A 22,112-nucleotide genomic window follows, 5' to 3' on the forward strand; every position below is an offset into this window, starting at 1 on the left:
AAACGGCAAACAAAAATTTTGAAATCAGTCCTCTAGACACCAAAAAGTAGGAAATTTCAGAATGTAACATGGGACAATTATGCTTCCAACGACAGTTCAGTAGTTTACTGAATGTACAAAAAAGTTGCCTAATAAAGCATAAACATTTTTTTTAACACGGACAAGTTGCTATAGAGTTACCGGCGTACTGGTACACGTTTTTTTGCAACGTCACGTCACGAAAAACAACCAAACTTTGTGATCATCAAGGTCTTGGCGAGAGCTTTCTAAAATGTATCACTTTTTAGAAATCTGTCTAGTCGTTCCTGAGATGCACCTGCGTGTCACTTCACGCTTTTCAAAATAACCCAGGTGCACTGAGTCGATTTGGGGTCATTTTTTAATTTCTCAAACCCTGGGGTCTTCGTTTTTGTACAAAACTCATCCATTATTATTTGCAAAAGTTTGAAGTTACGTTTACGTCAGTAAATTTGAACTTTTAGGTTTATAAGGGAAAATTGAATATTTAGTATGGGAGAGTGGGGAATCACGGCCCACTTTTTTTCGTTGCTCCGTAACTTCTTTATTATAAAAGATAAAGTGAAAATAAAAAATGGTATAATTTTCTACATTTTCCTTCTACATTTTATTTTTTATTTTAAATAAGTTATTTTCCCCCAATTCTGACTGTTTGAAAAAAAGAATTTTTTTTTGATTTTGAAAAATGGTGCGGAATCATGGGCCACCAAATCCAAATTAACCAAATAACATACAAAGTTTATGAGTTGACCCAAAACTGTGATTTCCTAATTCATTTCGTTATTTTAAAGCAATTTCAGATGATGAAATAAAAAAGAGAGCTGTGTATGATCGAATAGATTCCAAAACCTGGCTAGCGAACGTTTTGGCAAAATTTCTTATATAAGATGGACAAAATATATTCCATAATTCTTCATTTGGCTTAAGAGAACTTTACAGATAGGAAAAACGTATTTTAAGTTCTGAATGTGTATAAAAACATAAAAATATAGGTGGTTCAAGATGTGTGGCGCACGATTCCCCACAAGCTATGATTTGCAAATTAGTTGCGTTTGTGTGACTTATTGATGTTTCATCAAAAATTTCTTTTCCAGGTGAAAGATCATGAAAAAACTAAGATCATAAGTGTATGAGCATATTTTTGTTATGCACTTTAGGTTCCCCATCGATGAAATTAGTGGATGTTTTTTCAATTATGTAAGTAAATTTTTCTAAGTTTTTTAGGTTCATAAATAAAAGAAGTATATGACGCGTATTTAAGTCAACAACATATAAAAATATATGCTCACGCAAAGTGACGACGATGACAGTTGGTTTGAGATTTTTATCTCAACACACATCTTAGATATTAAAAGTGGCCCACGTTTCCCCATGGCCCACGATACTCCACTCTCCCCTACTGAAAAAACAAAAACATTTTTGTTTCGTCTGTGGAACCGAGCCTGAAAATAGTTTTGGTGGCAATTTATAAATTCTTTTTTTTTTGTTTTGATGCCAATTAGCACAAAATGCATCGATAAAAGTGATTTTTTTAAGAATCAATTGAATTTTTCAACGTTTTTTTTTTTTCAAAAACAAATATAATATACTTAAAAGATGGATAATATTGCTGCATACATTTAGGAGCAAACATTATAAACATTTCTCAATATTTTTGGGCTCGGAAACAAATGAAATTTTACCTTCATGCAATTCCTTAAGTCCTCCTACTGTTCCTTTGTTCTTTTTTTATTCAAACTTAACCATTTGATTTTTTAGTCATTTGTTCTATACAGGCTTTCTAATAGAAAATGTTCGTTTTTTTAATATCCAAAAATTATCATAGTATGACCACAATAATTACTCTAAAACTATACCTATACAAAAAAAAGTTAAACTTTTATATAAAACAACCCATTTGCTTCTCAATGCCATCATTTTATCAGGAGAGGTGTTTGTGGGTCTTCGCAAAAACTACTATTTTAAAACTTTAAAACTACATTTTTAGTTATTTAAAACTAGCTGATTTTACCCGGCCTTGCTCGGGTTCACACAAAATATGAATCAAAATTAGTCGTTTGACTTTTCTAAATTTTCCAAGCTTTGTTTTCATCTTTTTACCAAATTTGGCCCATGTTTGGCCATGTAAGTTTTGTTAGTATGTATTTGAAATTTTTTTATTGGTATTAAAAAAAATAGTTATGAGGTTTGTTTTAACAAATTTATAAATAAATCTCTTCAATGCTTATTCAGGTAATTGAGAAATACCATTTCTTAGGTTGAGTAGATTCGGCTTTATATTTCATGTCCTTGCAGGCAAAGGGTTATAGATGCATATTAGCTAATTTCGTGAAATCATGCTTATAAGTTCTTGTATTTGGCAATTTTCCATATATTTTTGATGATTTTTGTGTGGGAGGCGCCCAACGTAATAAACGGAGAGCGAATATAAATGACATCTCTCCACACGGCCGCTCATGAATGCTGTTTATCCTCATCACTCATCGTCGTTGATATGCATCGCTGATACAACGGGTCTTGCCCGTACCTACCTGTCGAGCAAATAACTGAACCTTCAACTTGGCATTATGTGGTTAACACATTTGGCGATCCTTCTAGGAGCCAATTTTTGGCCAAACTGAGATATTTAAAATAATTGATATATTTAGAGAAAATTTTTAGAATTATATTCAATGAATTGATCTCTTGAAAAGTGAATTGGACATAATTTGAAAGTGACAAACGAAGAGAGCGTTATGAATTGTAACCCTACGTACTATAAAATTGTTTAATGTGCATCATCATGCGATTTTGAATGCTGCGCTGATGCGTGATTTAGTGTTGCACTTGATGCGAGCTGAAATGCTGCGCCTGATGCGAGCTGGGATGCTGCGCCTGATGCGAGCTGAAATGCTGCGTTTGATGCGAGCTAAAGTGCTGCGCCAGTTGCGAGCCAAAGTGCTGAGCTTGATGCGAGCTCGAATGCTGCGCCTGATGCGAGCTGAAATGCTGTGCTTGATGCAAGCTGAAGTGCTGCGCCTGTTGGGAGCTCAAAATGCTGCGCTTGATGCGAGCTCGAATACTGCGCCTGATGCGAGCTGAAATGCTGCGCTTGATGCGAGCTGGGATGCTGCGCTTGATGCGAGCCGAAGTGCTGCGCCTGATACGAGCTGGGATGCTGCGCTTGATGCGAGCTTGAATGCTGCGCCTGTTGCGAGCCAAAGTGCTGCGCTTGATGAGAGCTTAAATGCTGCGCCCGCTGCGAGCCGAAGTGCTGCGCCCGATGTAAGCTGAAATGCTGCGCTTGATGCAATCTTGAATGCTGCGCCCGCTGCGAGTCGAAGTGCTGCGCTTGATGCAAGCTTGAATGCTGCCTCCGATGCGAGCATGTTTACTGCGCATGCGAAGTGCCGGATGTGAGCTTTGCTGCCATCGATGTGAGCATTAGCTGCTGGTTGCATCTGCGATTATCTAAGCTGCGCCTACTGCGAATTTCGAATGTTACGCCTGTGAACAGACTATGATGAACCTATTGAAAGCTTGCGTAAACTAAACATGTGCTCTTCTCAAATCGTACTTGAAACACTGCGCCTGCAAGTAGATTAGCAGTTCTTTATAAGAGGCTAAAACCGTACAGCGCCTGGTACAACCTGTCTTTTGCGCTTTACGCTATATGAGAGACCTGCGAACTAACTGTGTTACGCCTTCGGCAAATTTAATGTTTTGCGCCAAAAAAGCTTATTGAGCCGTGCGCATACCTGTAGGAAATTGTAATGTGCTACATGCGGTAAACGATGCTGCGTCACGTTAACAGCAAGTTAGCTGGGCTGCGCTAAATGTGAGGTAGACTTGTTGCACCTAAGGAAATTCAGTTTCGCTATGCACCCGCGAGAATTCATAAGCCTAAGCTCGACTTTTCCAAAAACCATGAGCACTAACGAATTGTCAAAATGCCTTCGAGAACTGCTTTAGAACATCTCTGCTCTCTCTAAGCACTGTAAGCCAGTTTAGGCGAATTTACCTGCTGTTTTAGTGTTTAAATAATACGATTGAGCAAAGAACCTAAAGGCTAGTAATAGGCTTATTATTGATATTATTGTAAAAGAGATAATATCAAAAGTTAAAGCAGGACACTACGGGCTGGATGTAGTTAGAAAATAAAAAAAAATATTTTGAGCTATTTTTTGTTGTATCTTCATTACTTCAGAGAGGAGGGTGAATGTGTGGGAGGCGCCCAACGTAATAAACGGAGAGCGAATATAAATGACATCTCTCCACACGGCCGCTCATGAATGCTGTTTATCCTCATCACTCATCGTCGTTGATATGCATCGCTGATACAACGGGTCTTGCCCGTACCTACCTGTCGAGCAAATAACTGAACCTTCAACTTGGCATTATGTGGTTAACACAATTTTCATTTTATTTACGAACTTAAAAGTATGTAAATAAATTTCTTTATTTATAAAAAAAAACACCAAAATAAGTTTGTAATACGAAAAATCGTTCAGTATTATTAACTCAAAATCGATCATTATTGCACTTATATATTTTTTTGGTTCGGAAGGTCTCATTTTTTAATTATCATAAAAACAATGTTTTTCATCTTTCTCAGGTATTTCAGTATTCTAAGCTTGTATTTTAAGCTTGTAAACATATGCGAATAACCGATTTTGAAGATTATCCCACTTCGAAGATGTATTATTTAGTTAGAAATTTCTAAAAAGACTTACGTTGAAACCTTATTTAAGACTCACTAAGCATGTTTTCAATTGTTTGCTGTTTAATTTCATATTTTCCATGATGAGTTTTTCTTAGATGTTGAAAGTTCCACAAATAGTTTTTGAAGTTATACAAAATACTTCATTAGTTTATAATATTATGAAAAATGTGTTATTGGAGTTTTATTGACATTTTTCTAGGACACAGTTATCAAATTTATTATGGCAAAGTGTGTTAAATGTAAAAAAAAGAAATCATTTGTTTGAATTTAACGGTTTTAGTTTCCTTAAAATTGGTTTGAACACATTGATGACCAACAATAACTTAAAAAAAATTGGCCAATAACATTGAATTTTATAAAACTAAAAACCTCAGGTTTAATTACTTAAAAGATTCAACGTTGGATTTGGTTTTAAGATATTTTTTAATAATGCACGTTCAATTTTCCAATCCCCCGTTTAAATTCCTCGACGTTTATCAAAGCGATGAAATAGCAGCCTTCATTTTATAACTATGAGAAATTTAAAAAAAATGGTTGATTCTTAAAAATTGGAATATATGAAAATCCGTTCTTTACTTTTCAGCGCAAAGTCCAGATAATAGTTCATCTGAAGAAGTCTATTCATTATGAATATGAATCATTGCATCCATATTTTACACACTGCATATTATTGAAGATTTTAAACGTTCTCCAGGGACGGTAGGGCCCACTTTTAAAACCACTGTTTTGATAAATGTACATATTCCTTATAGGCGAGTAGTATTTTTTAATCTCAAATGTAGGCTCATTATTTCATGCGAGAACCTCGTGCTTTTGCCCCGTACTACAAACAGTACACTGCAAAAAAACGACACTTTGATTTTATGTTTCACCACACATACGCTCTTTGAATTGATTGGCTATATGATACAAATAGGTTTTATTAATTGACACATAACATTAATAATTTTCAATTTTGAAAGATTTCACGAATTCAAAATGGCTGCAATTGGGAAAAAACTTGAGCTGTCGAAGGAGCGTGCAATCTTTGTTTTTGCTTCATACACTTCAAAAATTCTACCGTCTGCGGGAGTACCGGTCGGCCTTTCAACGATGATAACAAGGTAGGACGGTTCACTAAGAAATGAATGATAATCGCTTGCAAAGGTCAGTTATTAATTCAATTGATTTGATTGATTCTATTTCTATTGAAATCATCTGCTTTCAGATCAAAATTATCAAACCTTCGAATTGGATCGAGAAAAAAAAGCTTGAAACGGACAGCTCAGACAATGACCCACCGATGATGGACAGCAGTTGTTGAATTAGAAAAATCATGTTAACATTTTGAGAAATAAATTATATCAACATAAAGCACGAATTTAGAAAACAATCGTCTTCGCAGTTTTAATCGCCAGAATGTAGACTCAAAAACTAACTCCAATCGAATATTTCACACATTTAAAACCTATGTGTGAAATTTTATAATGTTCATGTCATACATATACCACTGAAATATTTCCTGAAATCTATGTGTGGCACATATTTTTTAATTGGCAGACAAATTGCAAAAATCTATATAGGCAGACACATACCCCTAATTTGTCGAATTTTTGCAGTGTAGAAGAAAAGCGCGCCAAAATTTCTGCTTTCAAATTTTAAATAGAAGCAGGCTTTAAATTGCTTCCTAGTACACGTGAACTCTGAATTCTGGATGGTTGCTTCTAACGCCCGGCCCATGGTGATGGTGAAAACAACCCCGCCAGAAGGAAAAACTGCTTTTGAAAAATGGGTGCCATGATTTTTGGTTCGTGGGAGAAAAAACGAAAGTTGTATGGGAGGGTCCCTTTTCTTAGGAGGGAGGGGCTCAAAACTATTACTAAAACCTTACCATGGTCCAAACACATAACTGGACCAAATTTCAGGCTGATCGGTTAAGCGGTGTAGATTTGTATAAGGTGCATACAAACAAACATATATAGTACAACTCATCTTTATATATTAGAAGAAGATAGAATATCTCCAACAACAAACCAAATTTAGCCTATTTTAAACTCAATTTATAGGCTTTCAAACATAGAAAACAGTTTTCAGATATTTTTACTTCAGACTTAGTTGATGGTGATTATCTGCAAAAATTTCATGTTGATCAAAGTTACCCCGGTAATCAAAGTTCCCCCAGTTAACGGCATGTCTTTTGGCAATGAAACACAATGAATTCAATTGACATCCCTGCTGATGCCTCGCGAAATCAAAGATAATGTAACTTCAAGATAATGAAGAAAGCTTTGCTGCGAACAATCATTCTTCTCTATAGTCCTATTTGCCGCTGATAGTGTTCGTGATATTGTGCTGGTTGTTTCACCAACACTTTTCAGTTTTGGGACAATCAACCTCAAAAACGACCATGTGTGTTGACCGGCTGCCCGATTTTTGTACCGAGAGTTTTTGAGGTTAATTGTCCCGCCTCATCTGTACACGCTCAGCAAGTGTGCGTAAGAAATGTCAAAAACTACTCTATGAACGACAAGATTCATGCATCAGCCATTGGTAACCAAAGTGCACGCTCATTTTATTATAACCATTTTCGAGTTTTTTTTCCAACCGCTTTATGGTTTTTTCCTAAAAACAACTGTTATTGTTATTTTTTAACCAAAGTGAACTGTTGAATTTCAACCATTTTCAAAGTTCTAGCGAAAAACCAAAAAAAAAACGGTTAAATATTTAAGCATCTTTCTTTAGTGATTGGTCCGCCATTGTTTTTGTAAGCGTCAACACCTCGGAATGGTTAAGAAAGATTATCTGCCAAGGAAGTATCTCCCGGGCAAGGTAGACCCGGATGGCCTTATTTCGAAGGAATCGTGTTCAAGTCGTAAGAGGTGAGTTTTGTTTTTTAATATTATGTTAGTTGATTTGCCTCTAGTTGATTTAAGATAACCTCTAAGTTTTATTCCTCGGTTCTACCTTTTAAGGTTCCCCCATAAAATCAAGTTCCGAATCCAAATTCCGGACCAAGTGCAACTAGCTGGTGCTGAGTTTCCTGATTTCAAGTTTGGATCTCTACAGTATTCTCTTCAGAGACGTTCCGAGTATCAAGTTAGTCCGGGAAGCAGGATGTACCACCGGGATCTTATCGGGAGCAGGATGCTAGGTCGAGAAAGTTACAGTCCGTATTCAACTGGATTAAGAAGGTTTTTTGATCGGCGCACTCATTATCGTCCCCAGCTGTTCCAGTTAGCCCAAAGGTAATCATCAAAATAAATGGCTAGGATAATTTTATTGCTTAAAAATTTGTAATATTGATTAAAAGTGATAAAAATAAAGAAATGTCATAAAATTTGAATTTGAAAAAATAACACAATTTATTGCGGAAATGTTTTTTCTAACTCTCAAAATAAATAATCGCGTTTCCTTTTTCTGAAAACGGTTATTTTTCAAGCATTTTCTACCTATACGAAAACGAATGAAAAATCCCATCTCAGAAGCGAGCAGCACTGAGCGTATAGAAAGGATTTTCGATAAGTTACATATGTTACATTTCATGGTTACTCTAAACATTGTGGTATAATCCAATGTTCGGAAAATCGCTCAAGAAAAGCAATCAGGATTCGTTTCAAGCAAGAATACTTACACCCATAGAAGAGGTAACAGAAATCCAATGCCTTTTTAGCAAATCTCTGTGCCGAAAATGCTCTGAAATGTGCACTGTGCCGAAGACGGTATGTTTGAAAAACCGTAACTGGCATAAGGACTCGGCTTCCAACCAAAATTATGCATGACTACTACATTCAAGCGAAACAAGAGAAAAATTTTATGGGATTTCGTTCCTATTGGATAATCCATCCCAAAAAGAAGAAAATAAAAATAATAACCACAGCGCCGTGGGGAGATTCGAACTCAAACCATCATTCAAATCGTCTTACCAGTCCGACATCTTAACCAGTGTACTATTTTAGCTTCATGCAGGACGAGGGCTGTTTGTCATAGGGTTTCTTCCACCGATCAATCACAAAAAAACGCACGACGGAGGCTTCCCGGCGTTTGACCTCCTTTCAAGGTATTCCTTTGTTTTGTGATGGAAACGGGAAAGGGAACGGGAGTGAAGGAAACGGGAAACCCATTGAATGAGCCGTGGTTTGCCGGTGCCGGTGGATTGAATTAGAAGGATATTTTTGTCGTTGCTTTTGCTACATTCACACGCACAGTGCTCGGTTCGCCGGCTGCCTGGTGTTGGCCGGTATTTATTTTCATCCTTCTTCGTCTTGTGATGCAATAGGGAGGGACGTGCAAACGGGTTGTACTCCATTTACCCGAAAACCATTGCCCAGAATGAAAAATCCCCAGAATTCCAATCGCCAGAAAGAACCATTCCCCAGAATTTTTTTCCCCAGACGAACCATTCCCCAGAAAAATTTTCGCCAGAATGTACCATTTCCCAGAAATTTTTTCACCAGAATGAACCATGTACCAGAAATTTTTTCGCCAGAAAAACCATTTCCCAGAAAATTGAAAACATTTATCCTTACTAGAAATTATTTTAAAAAAAAGGAATTGATACAAAAAAATAGGGTTTCATAACTTTATTCTTTTGCGGCAAAGCCGCAACCAACGAGGATGAAGGGGCTGAGGCGGCACAAAGCCGCCGAAGCTCCCAAATCGGAGAAGGCCGCCGACCCGCCGTCGGAAGCGGCGGCCCTAAGACATTGGTCTAGGTCTGCAGGGGCTTCCTAGGTCTGCGTGAAAGCTAGGGGTGATCCCTTAGCCCCGTCCGCCACGCGACAGCGTGAAGGACAAAACGTCTTTCAAGTTCGAACGCGCAGCGTGAGGGTCGGATACCAAAACGGTTTTTTAAAGGACCATGGTAAGCATTGATTCAATTAAAGTACCCAAACCATATTGGTTCTAAAATAAATTTAGTTGGAAAATTTCAAAGTCGTAGTTTCATTTAAAAAATCATTTTGAAAAAAATAATTTCGAATCATATGAAATATTCAAAAATTCATTAGAAAAAAAAACAAATAAAAATATTAGGGGAAAAAAATCTGGGATTTGTGCTATTCTGGGAAATGTTCCATTCTGGGGAGAAAAATTCTGGGAAATGGGCCATTCTGGGAAAAAAATTTCTGGTAAATGGTGCATTCTGGGGAATTTTTTTCTGGGAAATGGTTCATTCTGGGGTTTGATTTCGGGTATTTGTCATTCTGGGAAAAATTCATTCTGGGCAATGGTTTTCGGGTAAATGGGATACAATCGTGCAATCGTTTTTATTTTGTTTCTTTAAGACATACGCAATTCGGTTAACTTGGGAGATTAATGCCAGTGGGAGCAAATCGAATCAGCACCGGTCGCGTTATCTTCTTGTTTCAATGATGCTATGTAATTGACTACACGCCATTGGCACAGAGGCTGAATTTTGGGTGTTCACCTCCGAGTGCTGTGATACGCACATGGTAAACGTATCCGTTGAATATTTGTCGAACATCAACACTAACTAGATACATAAAAATATACCATGCCTCATCGGGGGCTTCCGTTGCTATTTGTCACGTGGCTAATCAACGGTGATCGACATACTTGATGATAACTTTTGAACGTCGTTCCCACAATCATTCAATAACGCCTATACTCGCATCATTGTTGATAGTCTTCGGTGTTGATAGACGATCATGAATGTCCCAGAAGGGAAATCTGAAGGAATACCAGGACCACATGTTGAAAAAATCCGTAGCACATACTGGACAGTTCATTACGATTACTTAGTAATGATTTTGTTCTTCTACCCAAAGCGAAAAAATTAAAATCATATTGTGACCTTTACGCATCGCTCAGAGCTGATACATATCAGTTGTGATCCTAGAAGGTTGAAAACCATCAAGGAAGGCAATCACCATCGAGACGTTCGTTGCTGATAGTCTGCGTCCTTCTTTACCACATCATGTTTTGCGGGAATGTTTCAAATACAGAAGCGTCGTTGTCATGCATGATTGTTTGTATAATTTGGTTGAAGAAGGAAAAATTGACTGCTTCGATTTTTTGGCTCTGAATGCAGTAACACATGGCTGATCGAAAATGATTGATTTTCGGAACATTGGTATCATCATAATATAAAGTTGTAAACATTTTTTTTTTGTTTCGATTATAGTCGTTTTACCATCTTTATGGCATTCGCGACTTTATCAACGGTGCAGTTGGCGGATCGTTATTGAAAAACTCATCCGGTACAACTGTGTTCGATGTTTGCTCTTGGGCTCGAACTCGCGGACATCGGCTCAGGAGACAACAGACTTGCCAACTGAGCTATATCACAAGCCCAAACAAAGTTGTAAACAAATAATATGATTTTACATTGAAATTTGTTGTTAAATTGAATAACAATGTACGGTTATTGTTTAACCGTGGTCTTTGCTATGCGGGATGGGTGTGGCAAAGTATAACATGAAAAGTAGTCGTTCATTTGCTTCTATAGTAGATCATAGTTTTCGCATTCGCAGGAGCACAAATTTATTGTGAAATGTTTGTTTTCTGTGAGTCATAATGGAAATAAAAAAGAAATCATGTGATGTAGCAGGCGAAGTTTACGCTATATTTGAAGAAGTAATAAAAATAACTCATATTATGGTAGCAAATTGTTGTTTTCCAGATTTATGAAGTAAACATAAAATCTAAACTGATCACACACACACAGTTTTAAAATCTATGATTTTAAAGTTCGTTTAAAAAATAATATTGGGTAAAATTTTATTACTTAGCCCAAGAGTAGAGTAAAGGGATAATGTAGGAAATGATATAAGTGTTTAGAATTATACATACAGTACCTAATTGAAATTGATCGTGTTACAAAAAAAAACACAGAAAATCAACTGTGAGTCATTCTGAAAACGATTGTTGTGACGAACGGACGTTGCAAAGATGTGAAGTGTTAATTTGTGATTATTTGTGGTGTTGTGAACATTGTGATTTGGAATTCTAATAAAAACGGGAGGTAAGATGGAAAAAGGCTGGATCACTACATCGCCTAAAACTTCGGTTGGCGCTACGCAACAACTCTCCGTTTTATGAAATTACAGCCGATCGGACTTGCAACATCTTCTATTTCGAGATTGTTGTACATTTCCTGACTTATAATTCCAATAGAAGCTAGGTCCTCCATTTCGTTGCCTTAGATTATAAAATCTCTTAAAATGGAAAACCAGCCCCCACAGAATGTTGATGGTGCTCTGGCCGAACCCTGCGGACTGTGTGGGGAAGGGGGAAGGAATGTTATACCGTATTTGTTTATGCCAAGTTGCACTGGTGCACCACTAGGTGCAGTCAAACTGTTTGTTTATTCGGACAGTGTTGCATTGGTTTCGACCTTGTGTTGCACTGCCATCGGGCGGTGTTGCCCCGAAAATTTTGTCAGTGTTGCGAGAGACCGTGTGAGTGAGTGAGGTAGCAATACACATGCGACGATTTGTGTTTGTTTTTATCGGGTACGGTGGAACCGAGGGATTGCAGTGGAGAGAGAATTCTTTACATTTGGAATGGTAATGATCAAAATTCAACAACTGCTTAACAAATTGCAACAATTTGCAACAATTAGCACATTTTCACCCTCTCTAAGCACCGGTTTCTCTCATTTTAACTTAAACCTTCTAATTCTCTCTAACAAATTGCCACAAATTATAACAAATTCAGTCATTGGCTGCCAAATTTGTTTGATCAATGACGATGATTCTCCGTTTATCTCAGTCCCCTGGGTGGAACACTGAACGAAGGAAGAAAACAAAAAGGGGAGAATGAGGATACTTGATCCCTGGGGATACTTGATTCCTTAGCTATATCTCCAAACTGGAATGTCGTACAAAGATCAAATGTTCTAGAAAAATGTGCCAAATGGAACAAAACAGCAATGGTTGAAGCTCAAAAAATTTTAACAAAATAAGTTTTTTGGTTATTGAACTTTGTTTGAAAAAATTCACAAAATGTGACTTGAAGATCTTTTTTCATCATTTTAAAATGTTCCTAACATGGAAATATTATAACAAAAATATTTATTCCAATACATCAATCTTTCGAGTGTAAAATGAACTTCAAAATACAATATTTTCAAAGCGATGGAAAACTCCCAACTTTTTTCAGAAAAAGTTTTCTAAAATGTTGATTTTGGGTACAATTGATCCCTAATATATGGGTACAAATGATCCCGGTATATATCAGTTTTTCATCAATAACATTGGTCGCTGTAATAACAGGAAAATTTTCTTCCGAAGAAATTTTTTTCTCTTAATTTACCCGAGAAATAGAAAAAAATGTAATTATTCGTGAAAGTGAAGTGCCTTTTACTAATCTCAAGTAAATGGAAATATATAAAGTAAAATTACTCCGGAAGAAAACAATGTTTCCAAGTGACGAATCTGGGCTGGTGCTGGACCCTCCGGACCGATATTGGATCATTTGACATCGAGACACAGAAAGGATCCAGATTCAGCTAAGTGTTTACTTGTTTCCTCTAGATAGTTTTTAAGTTGTTGATTTAACAAGCGTTTTTTCTACATACTTCTTAATTGAATCGAAGTTTTCATAATTTTGACGGTGATTTCCCAGTTAAGGTTAAATATTTTCGGTGGAAATTCCCACGGAAATATTTCAACGGCATGTTACCTTAAAACTTGTGCATAAGGCTAATATAAAAGCAGCAAGCACTCAGGATTTTTTTGCAGAAAATTCATGAAGTTAAGCAAAACTATTTTTTGATAAACTAAGTTTTTTTCGGTACGGTTACAAGCTTGTTTACGATTCCTATGTACATAAAAATAAAGTACGTTGTAAATATTTTAATTATTTATTATTACAAATTTGCTGCTGTTAATAAGGGTTTTTTTTCTAATAAAATAAATTGTGCCAGAAGAAATAATTTTTAAAAAAACCTTGTTCTCGAAACTTTTTTTTACCGGCCTTTACTACTGCTAGCAGAGATTCGAAACGCATCAACAAATTTAGAAAAAACATCTGTAAAATTTACAATACATATTTATTTCAGTGAAACAATAACAATTCTTTTTTGGTATTTCTGTTCATATATTCATTGTTCATTTCTAATTGGTAGAGATAATCAGTGTGGTTCTGCTGATTGAAAAGTTTTACATATTTCAATTTGAATAGTGTTTGTTGAATGATAACACTAGTTTACAGCATTTTTGAACTCAGTAAACTGAAGGTCATTTCTAATGTAAAATCGGGCGCTGAATCCGAAAATGAAATTCAAAAAAATCTCAGTAGAACCGTTTTTGAGTTATGCTCCAATTATGAAATTTCTGAAAAATTAAAATAGTTCTTGTACTTAGATTAAAATATCTCGGACAGCACAACAATAATTTGAATTCCCTCTTTTGCATATTGAAGGTGAATAAATTTTCTTTCGATCATCTGAACATTGTTTTTGCGTTTGACCAACAGTATTGTTGGTATTAGTGACTTTATGAGAGAAAAAATTATAAAAAACACATTTTTTTAGAGAAAATTTTGTTTAAACGAAAGCTTTAGACTCAATGGTAGCATTCAAAAAATCTGATTTTCTTTTGCCCTTGAATGTCAATTCAAAACAAATATTTCAAGTGGTTATTTATCAAAATCGGTTGAAAATTGACGAAGTTATGGCTACTTTATCATAACAGTAATTTTTGTAGTTTTTAATAATTTAACGAACCGCAGTACACTTATAGTAGTATAGGAAGAATGAAACATCATAAATCTCGCTCGCTCCAAGTCAAAATTATTTATTAGCTTACCAGAAGGTCACATGCCAAGTTTTAGGAAGATCTGACCATAGGGAGGGGTTGCTTGCGTCTCAAACGTGAATAAAATTTTGAGGTATTTTGCCCGGAAGGAACGAAAAATACTGGTTTTTCATCAATAACTATTTTCATCACTAGCTGATTGTTTTTTATCGATAGTTTTCATAAAACCTAAAATGAGACAAACATTTCACCCGAAGACTGTAACTCGATTGGATTTGAAACAGAAAAGTTATTGCGGTTCAAAGATTGTATTTTGGTCGAAAATTCTCGTATAAAACGCAATGCGTAAAAAGTACTCATTGAGTGTTGGACAAAATTTGCGGCCTTTGAACCGCAATAACTTTTCTGTTTCAAATCCAATCGAGTTACAGTCTTCGGGTGAAATATTTGTCTCATTTTAGGCTTTAAGAAAATCAACAATAAAAAACAATCAGCTAGTGATGAAAAAAGTTATTGATGAAAAACCAGTATTTTTCGTTCCTTCCGGGCAAAATACCTCAAAATTTTATTCACGTTTGAGACTCAAGCAACCCCCCCCTATGGTCAGATCTTCCTAAAACTTGGCATGTGACCTTCTGGTAAGCTAATAAATAATTTTGACTTGGAGCGAGCGAGATTTATGATGTTTCATTCTTCCTATACTACTATAAGTGTACTGCGGTTCGTTAAATTATTAAAAACTACAAAAATTACTGTTATGATAAAGTAGCCATAACTTCGTCAATTTTCAACCGATTTTGATAAATAACCACTTGAAATATTTGTTTTGAATTGACATTTAAGGGCAAAAGAAAATCAGATTTTTTGAATGCTACCATTGAGTCTAAAGCTATCGTTTAAACAAAATTTTCTCTAAAAAAATGTGTTTTTTATAATTTTTTCTCTCATAAAGTCACTAATACCAACAATACTGTTGGTCAAACGCAAAAACAATGTTCAGATGATCGAAAGAAAATTTATTCACGTTCAATATGCAAAAGAGGGAATTCAAATTACTGTTGTGCCGTCCGAGATATTTTAATCTAAGTACAAGAACTTTTTTAATTTTTCAGAAATTTCATAATTGGAGCATAACTCAAAAACGGTTCTACTGAGATTTTTTTGAATTTCATTTTCGGATTCAGCGCCCAATTTTACATTAAAAATGTTGGTCAGTTAATCAAGTTCACGATTTTTTTTAAATTTTGTAAACTAGTGTAATTAATCAATATCTCTAATAGGAAAATAGTGTGCCTATGACTAATGCAACGTTCAAAGTACTTCAATTTTAGTATTTTTTATGAGCATCTTTAACTTTTAGTGGATAATTTTTCCCTTATTTTCAAGATTTTTTTAGTATATTCATATTGAATTGTTTGTTTCCACCACAGAAAATAGTAGTGAAAAGATTTTTTTCTTGATTGTTTATGTATATGTTTTCATTTTAATAAAGCATTTGACCTTTGAACAAAATTGGTGGCCTCGGTCAATCACGGAGTAGCAACCATTGGCGATGTGGAACACGTTCTACTGAGCCACGCCTGCGATCATGGAATTCTAAATGCATTGGATTTGATACAACAGTCATAATGATAAAATAAAACTTGAATAAAATACACTAGGGATCGAACGGAATTGATCAATTATGATCTATTAGTTAAAACTATGAATAAAGCATTTCGGGTTCAATGATTAAAGGTGGATGTGAGTAGTCAATCAAGCTAAGCTAAGCTAAGCTAATAACATTGGTCGCTGTAATAACACAGAGAACAGACGAACAAGCTTGCCCACGAAACTTGTGTAAAATTTCCAGCGGCATTAGTTTAATTATGAGTTTATATATACGGTTACGTCTTTTCGAAAACTGTACACTTGAAAATTTGATTTGTAACTTTCGAACGGCGCAATAGGTGCCACTGTTTAAAGTCAATTTTCAACATATTTTTTGGATGTCTGCATTTGAAATTTTACACACTTTTATGAAGATTTTTTGTTCGAGCTTGTACGTCTGTTCTCTGTGGTAATAATATGTAATGAATACCACCGTAAAAAGGTTAGCCCATTTTTGAAGCCTAATTACTTTTTTATCTGAACTCTTATCGAAATGCAGTCTTCGGATGAAATATTTTTCATAATTTAAGCTTTTAGAAAAATTATTATTGAAAAAATCGGCCGGCGGGAACCAAAGTTATTGATGAAGAACTGTTTTTGTTTTATTGGCATTAGGGGAGAGTGGGGATACTTGATCCCCTTTTCTTATTTTCACCATATCTTTTTGGAAAAATTTAGCAACTCGCCGTCTTTGACATTTTCTGACAGCTTGTAACTTCAAGTTTCTAAGCTCCAAAAATTAGAACGATACTTGAACCCGTTGATGAACTAGAAGCATTTTCAAGGGAGTAAAAAAATTGCGATTTTTCTGAAGTTAGGGGAGACTTGATCCCCTATTGAAGGAGACTTGATCTTTTATTCAGGAAGCCCTAATCCTTGTATAAAAATCAAACAAAACCCCAAGATAGAATGTTAATTGACTATTTTGGTCATGTTTATTCTCATTTCACAATTTATAGCAGACATAAGAAGAAAATTCCATAACTTTGCCTCAACGCTAATAACATTGCATACTTAAAGGCGCTGTTTTTTTAAATTAAGAAAAATTAATTATTTTTGCTCTTTTCTTCAGACAATTGTTTGATAAATATTAGTTTTTGGATAATTATTAGTAATTTCGTAATCAGCAATCATAACGATCAATTCAGAAGAAGAATATGCCGTTTGGAAGGGGGATCAATTGTACCCAATTCTAGGGGATCGATTGTACCCATAATCAACATTTTAGAAAACTTTTTCTGAAAAAAGTTGAGAGTTTTCCATTGCTTTGAAAATATGGCATTATGAAGTTCATTTTACGCTCGAACGATTGATACATTGGGACAAATATTTTTTTCATAATTTTCCCATGGAAGGAATATTTTAAAGTGATGAAAAAAGATCTTCAAGTTACATTTTATGAAATTTTTCAAACAAAGTTCAATTACTCAAACAATTATTTAGTTAAAATTTTTTAAACTACAAGGATTGTTATTTTGCTCATTTTGGCATATTTTTCTAGAACATTTGATCTTTGTAAGACATTCCAGTTTCGATATATAGCTAAGGAATCAAGTATCCCCAGGGATAAAGTATCCTCATTCTCCCCTACATATCGTCCAGTAATGTTCCTAAACCCCTGCGGTTATGCAATTTTTATTTATTGTCAAGAATTTTTCCACCCTTACTTCTTTTTGAACTATCAAGTGAATATCATCCAAACTCAAATATTAGAAAAACATTAAAAATTGCAATCGAGGGCATCAACAATGGTTAAAATCGGTCATTATTTGACGAAAAGGCAAGCATTTCACATAGAGTGTCCTGGTCGGACAATTAGTCGCCTCATGAAAAAAGTGATGAATGTCACCCTTAAAAAAGTTAGCCAATTTTATAAGCTTAATAACTTTTTTATCTTAACTTTAATTGGAATGCAACCTTCTGATGAAATATTTGTTATAGTTCAGGCTTCAAGAAAACCCGTTTTTGAAAGAAATCGGTCGAAGAAGACAAAAGTTATTGACAAAAAACTGGTTTTAATGTTCCTCTCGAACAAAATGTCTCAGAATCCCATACAAACTTCAGGCTCGTTGAGCGACCCCTTCCCGTGGTCCGATCTGGTCCAAATTTGGCATGAGATCTTGTACTAGGCCCAGGATCAATTTCAGCCTACAGCGTATAACTTTTTCAAAAGTCGGGTCATTTGGGGTAGTCTAGGGATCAAGTATCCCCACTCTCCCCTACGGTATTAGTCAATGTTTACTTTACAGATAGATGCAGTGATCTCTACGACCCATCCATAAACATGAGGAAGTTTTGGAGCATTGTTAGTATAGTTGGAAAAGGTTAACCCTGGGAAATGCTTGGCCAGCATTGCGGGTGAGGATTTTTTCCTACACATCCTACGCTCCTAAAGTTTCCTACTGAAACTCCTAGCACTGACCATGCGGCTTGTGAAAAATGTTTACCAAAATTATAAATTAATGGAACAACGATTTGCTGACATGTTAATACTTTAAAACCAATAAACAAGAATTATATACGAATGATTGTAAAAATATCACTTTTCAATGTCAAGATCAAAAGAATATCAATAAAATACAATAAAGTTTAATTCGAAATCCTAGCATTGATTCCTGAGATATCAATAAATTTTCAAAACAAAAAAAAAATAAAAATAAGCTTTTTGGAATCTTCAATACACATAGTTTGTTGGGGTTCTTCGGCTAAAGCCTAGTCCACACTAGGCAACATGAACTGCGATTTTTGTTATGCGACGAACTTTGTTGTCTGTTGTTGGAAACCTGAGACGGTCTCAGTGTCTCCCGAAGAAAATGGGAGACGCTGAGACCGTCTCGAGACGAACCGTCTTCTAGTGTGAACTAGGCTTAAAAATTATGGCAATTGAGAAAATAAGGAAAAAAAATCTGTCAAAAAGTCGTCTCACCAGGCTGGAATGTGTCTTATGGTTCTGCACACACATTCAGAGTCATCACACGCCTGGCATACCAAAACCAGACTCGCGCCAGCCTATCCCCTAGACCACATCGGCGCTTGCGAGGATGCCTGATTTTAAATATAGATTAAAAACACATTTAGGTACTTCTAAAGTTTGTAAATTGAATATACCGTATTGAAAAATAACGGGTAAAATTTTTCTTTGGATCTTCACACCTGTATCATTAAACCGAATGGATAAAATAACTTACATACTACTTTTTCATCCGTTGATCTGTGTGTATTGTTCAGGGCGGGTTTGGCGTTCTCATCGCCAGTATTTGCCTGGATAGTTTTATTGTTCACGAACTCCAAACTTGCCCCCATGAAACAATTCTGATTGAAACTTTCTTGCAGAGCTACCAAACTGAAGGTGAAAACCATACTGGCCGAGATGATGATGAGTAAGATTACTAGGATGGAGGCTGCAAAACAAAAAAAAAAAAAAAACAAATTATTTTTCAAAAGTTCATGATACGAACCACGCCAAATACATGTTCATCAGTGATTATAACACAGAATACTGTTGCGTAAAGAAGATGGTCATTGCATAATTACTTTAAGCACTTAGATACAACATCTTCCCAATCGGAGTTTAAATTTGGCACTACTGACTGTTATAGTTCGGTTAAAAATGTTTATTAACATTCTTAACCGATGTATAACAGACGACGCTGACGATGACGGACGACTCACTGAATTTCACCTCGTAGTGATGACTCCAGTAACCTCTCCGGGCTAGAATTTTGGCTAGGATGAGCTGCAATCGGTCTCCGAAACTTAGATCAGATATTTCGATTCATATCTGGAGAATTTCCTTATCTCCGGTCGATAAAGTGAAATTTCGTGAATCGCGTCACGTGATTCGGAGAATAAACTCCAATATTCATCTATTGTAAATTGTTTCTTCATTATTTAAGGTTTATGTAATGATGCCAAAGTTTGTCAAATGAAGCAAATTTTGCTTCGAATTTTCCATTTTTTTAATGTGACTGAAACAACTTTGATGGACGGTTCATTGAATAATAGGAATAATATGAGCTTTACATTTACACTCAGACAAATTCTTATTACAATTTTCATGAAATGTGTCTACTGGTAGTGACCATGCATGATATTACCGATATTCCGAACAAATTAGCCAAAAAATAAAGTGAAAACATCAAATATCTTGATTTTTTTCATTATGCGTGAAATTCCCTGTTTTCATAAGACCCTCTTATGAAAACCGAAAACCTCTCATTGAAGTAGTTGTTCATTCCAGAATTCATTCACGTCATAAGACAATCTTATGATTTTCAATGATTTTTCTTATGGCCCCACTTCATTAGAGAATCTTATGGCATACTCAAGAGTTTTTTTTCTAAGTGTTGAGCTTTTGTACAATTATTAACAGTCAAGTTCTCAAAAAACCACTAAAATTATCATATGCGCATTTCTTAGCCTCTTACGTAAGCTTTTCAATACACAATATGCATTCTTCATTTTTTTTTTAAATTTTTATATTCAGCAGTTGTGTTTCCATTTTTTTTTTTACCGAAAGATTCAATTTTAATATGAAGCACTTTTCAAAAGAGAACGTGTCCTGAACCACACTCAAAATTTTTGTCTGGCTTAAATTTCAGATTTTATCAGCAAACTGGTTTGATTGGAAGAAACTACAACTTTCCGAAAAATGTATGGAAAACGAAAACTTTTGAGTGCGTTTTCTCGAAAACAGCTTCAAAGCACGTATTGTTCATGGCTTTACACGAAATAAATTGAAAATCTTATCCTTCTGTTGTGGTTTTGCATATCATCCAGGCGTATCGTTCGGTAGAAACATGGATCTTGTATAAACATGGTGGTTCATGTAGTGCGGAAGTTAACTGGAGCTCGGATATGCAAACGAATTTCCAATATTTAAGTAAACAACGAAGAAGAATTTTGCTAATTTTAACCCCTGTTTTATCCAGGCTATGGCGGATAAGAAATAAAACTTCTGTTCTGTGGGACGTCCGAAACTTAAAGAGATTTATTGGCATACATTTAAAATTACAACTTTTCGCGCGTCAACTTTGAAACAGTAACAAAGGAATGAAATTTGTCTAAATGATATCACTGGTTCATCTGTTGAGCAAGCTAGTCTACATAAAGGCGCTATTATTATCAGGGTGACCAATGTTGTTGAGATCCAACATACTGGCCACCTAAAACGACTGTTTTATAATAGGCAGCCCTATATTTGTTTTGGTTCGCTAGCTATGAAGATGGCGCGGTATTTCATTTCAATCACAACTTCTGGTTTCAGTAGCAGGAAACAATGGGAGCACACTTACAGATCGTCTAGTTCAATCATCTTGCTTCGTTGTTCAATGCCTGGTTCGGAGATAGAAACTGGTAGGTAAATCGCTAAGGAATCGTCGATACTTTTCTGGGACATCGCCGGAGTTTTCCGGAAACATTGGAGTTATCGTGCAATGCAGTACTGGAATGGTACCCATTTGCCAATAGATCAGCAATGGGCGCGATTACTCCCAATGTATCAGTTGAGTATCAATGGGAGCTAGTACTGACTGGCAGCCAGTACGGCATGTACCCAGATGGCTGGCATTGGACCAACCAGTACTTCCCATCTGGGTCGAATTGCTGATCGGGAACGGGTCACAAGAGGCACTTTAAAGGCATCAAATCAGCAATGCCAATCGGTCGGGTACAGTACATCAAAATCGGGGTTTCACAGGACAGGATCGGATTTAGGCTCTCTGGATAACGGGACTAAACTATCATGGGACACTTACACATCTTGCGCTGATGTACTCACTGGCTGGCAGCCAGTACGGCAGATCCCGGATGGCTGTTGCCAGACCATTGACAGCAGTACCATCCATCCGGGTTGCATGGATGGGTCAGGATCAAGCGCTTCATCGGTTGGTATGGAGGTGATTTCAATCGTTTTCCAGCAGGCTTTGAACTGAACGTTTTCGATGATAAGGTTTTGCACAGGAAACAAGGTTCGACGTAGGGCTATCCAGTGCAGGCTTGCTTAGCGCTGAGCAGGAGTGATGAACTCCTGGAAAAAGCCTCCT

General features: G+C 35.9%; 1 protein-coding gene across 2 annotated transcripts in view; it reads right to left on the bottom strand.

The window, feature by feature from the left end:
* Positions 1 to 22,112, bottom strand: part of LOC129756309 (uncharacterized) — a 42,045-nt gene that overhangs the window by 1,290 nt on the left and 18,643 nt on the right. Inside the window, exons 1-2 of one of the 2 annotated variants that reach the window (XM_055753163.1) lie at positions 19,603 to 19,707; positions 19,257 to 19,469 (exon numbers count right to left, since the gene is read on the bottom strand). In XM_055753163.1, coding sequence (XP_055609138.1) covers positions 19,257 to 19,428 — 172 coding nt within the window. In that variant the 5' untranslated portion in view covers positions 19,429 to 19,469; positions 19,603 to 19,707. Of the gene's footprint in view, positions 1 to 19,256; positions 19,470 to 19,602; positions 19,708 to 22,112 lie in introns of those variants that run through there. The other variant, XM_055753157.1, reaches the window with a different exon arrangement.

The sequence above is a fragment of the Uranotaenia lowii genome, chromosome 1 (assembly GCF_029784155.1).
Source record: "Uranotaenia lowii strain MFRU-FL chromosome 1, ASM2978415v1, whole genome shotgun sequence".
NCBI lineage: Eukaryota > Metazoa > Arthropoda > Insecta > Diptera > Culicidae > Uranotaenia > Uranotaenia lowii.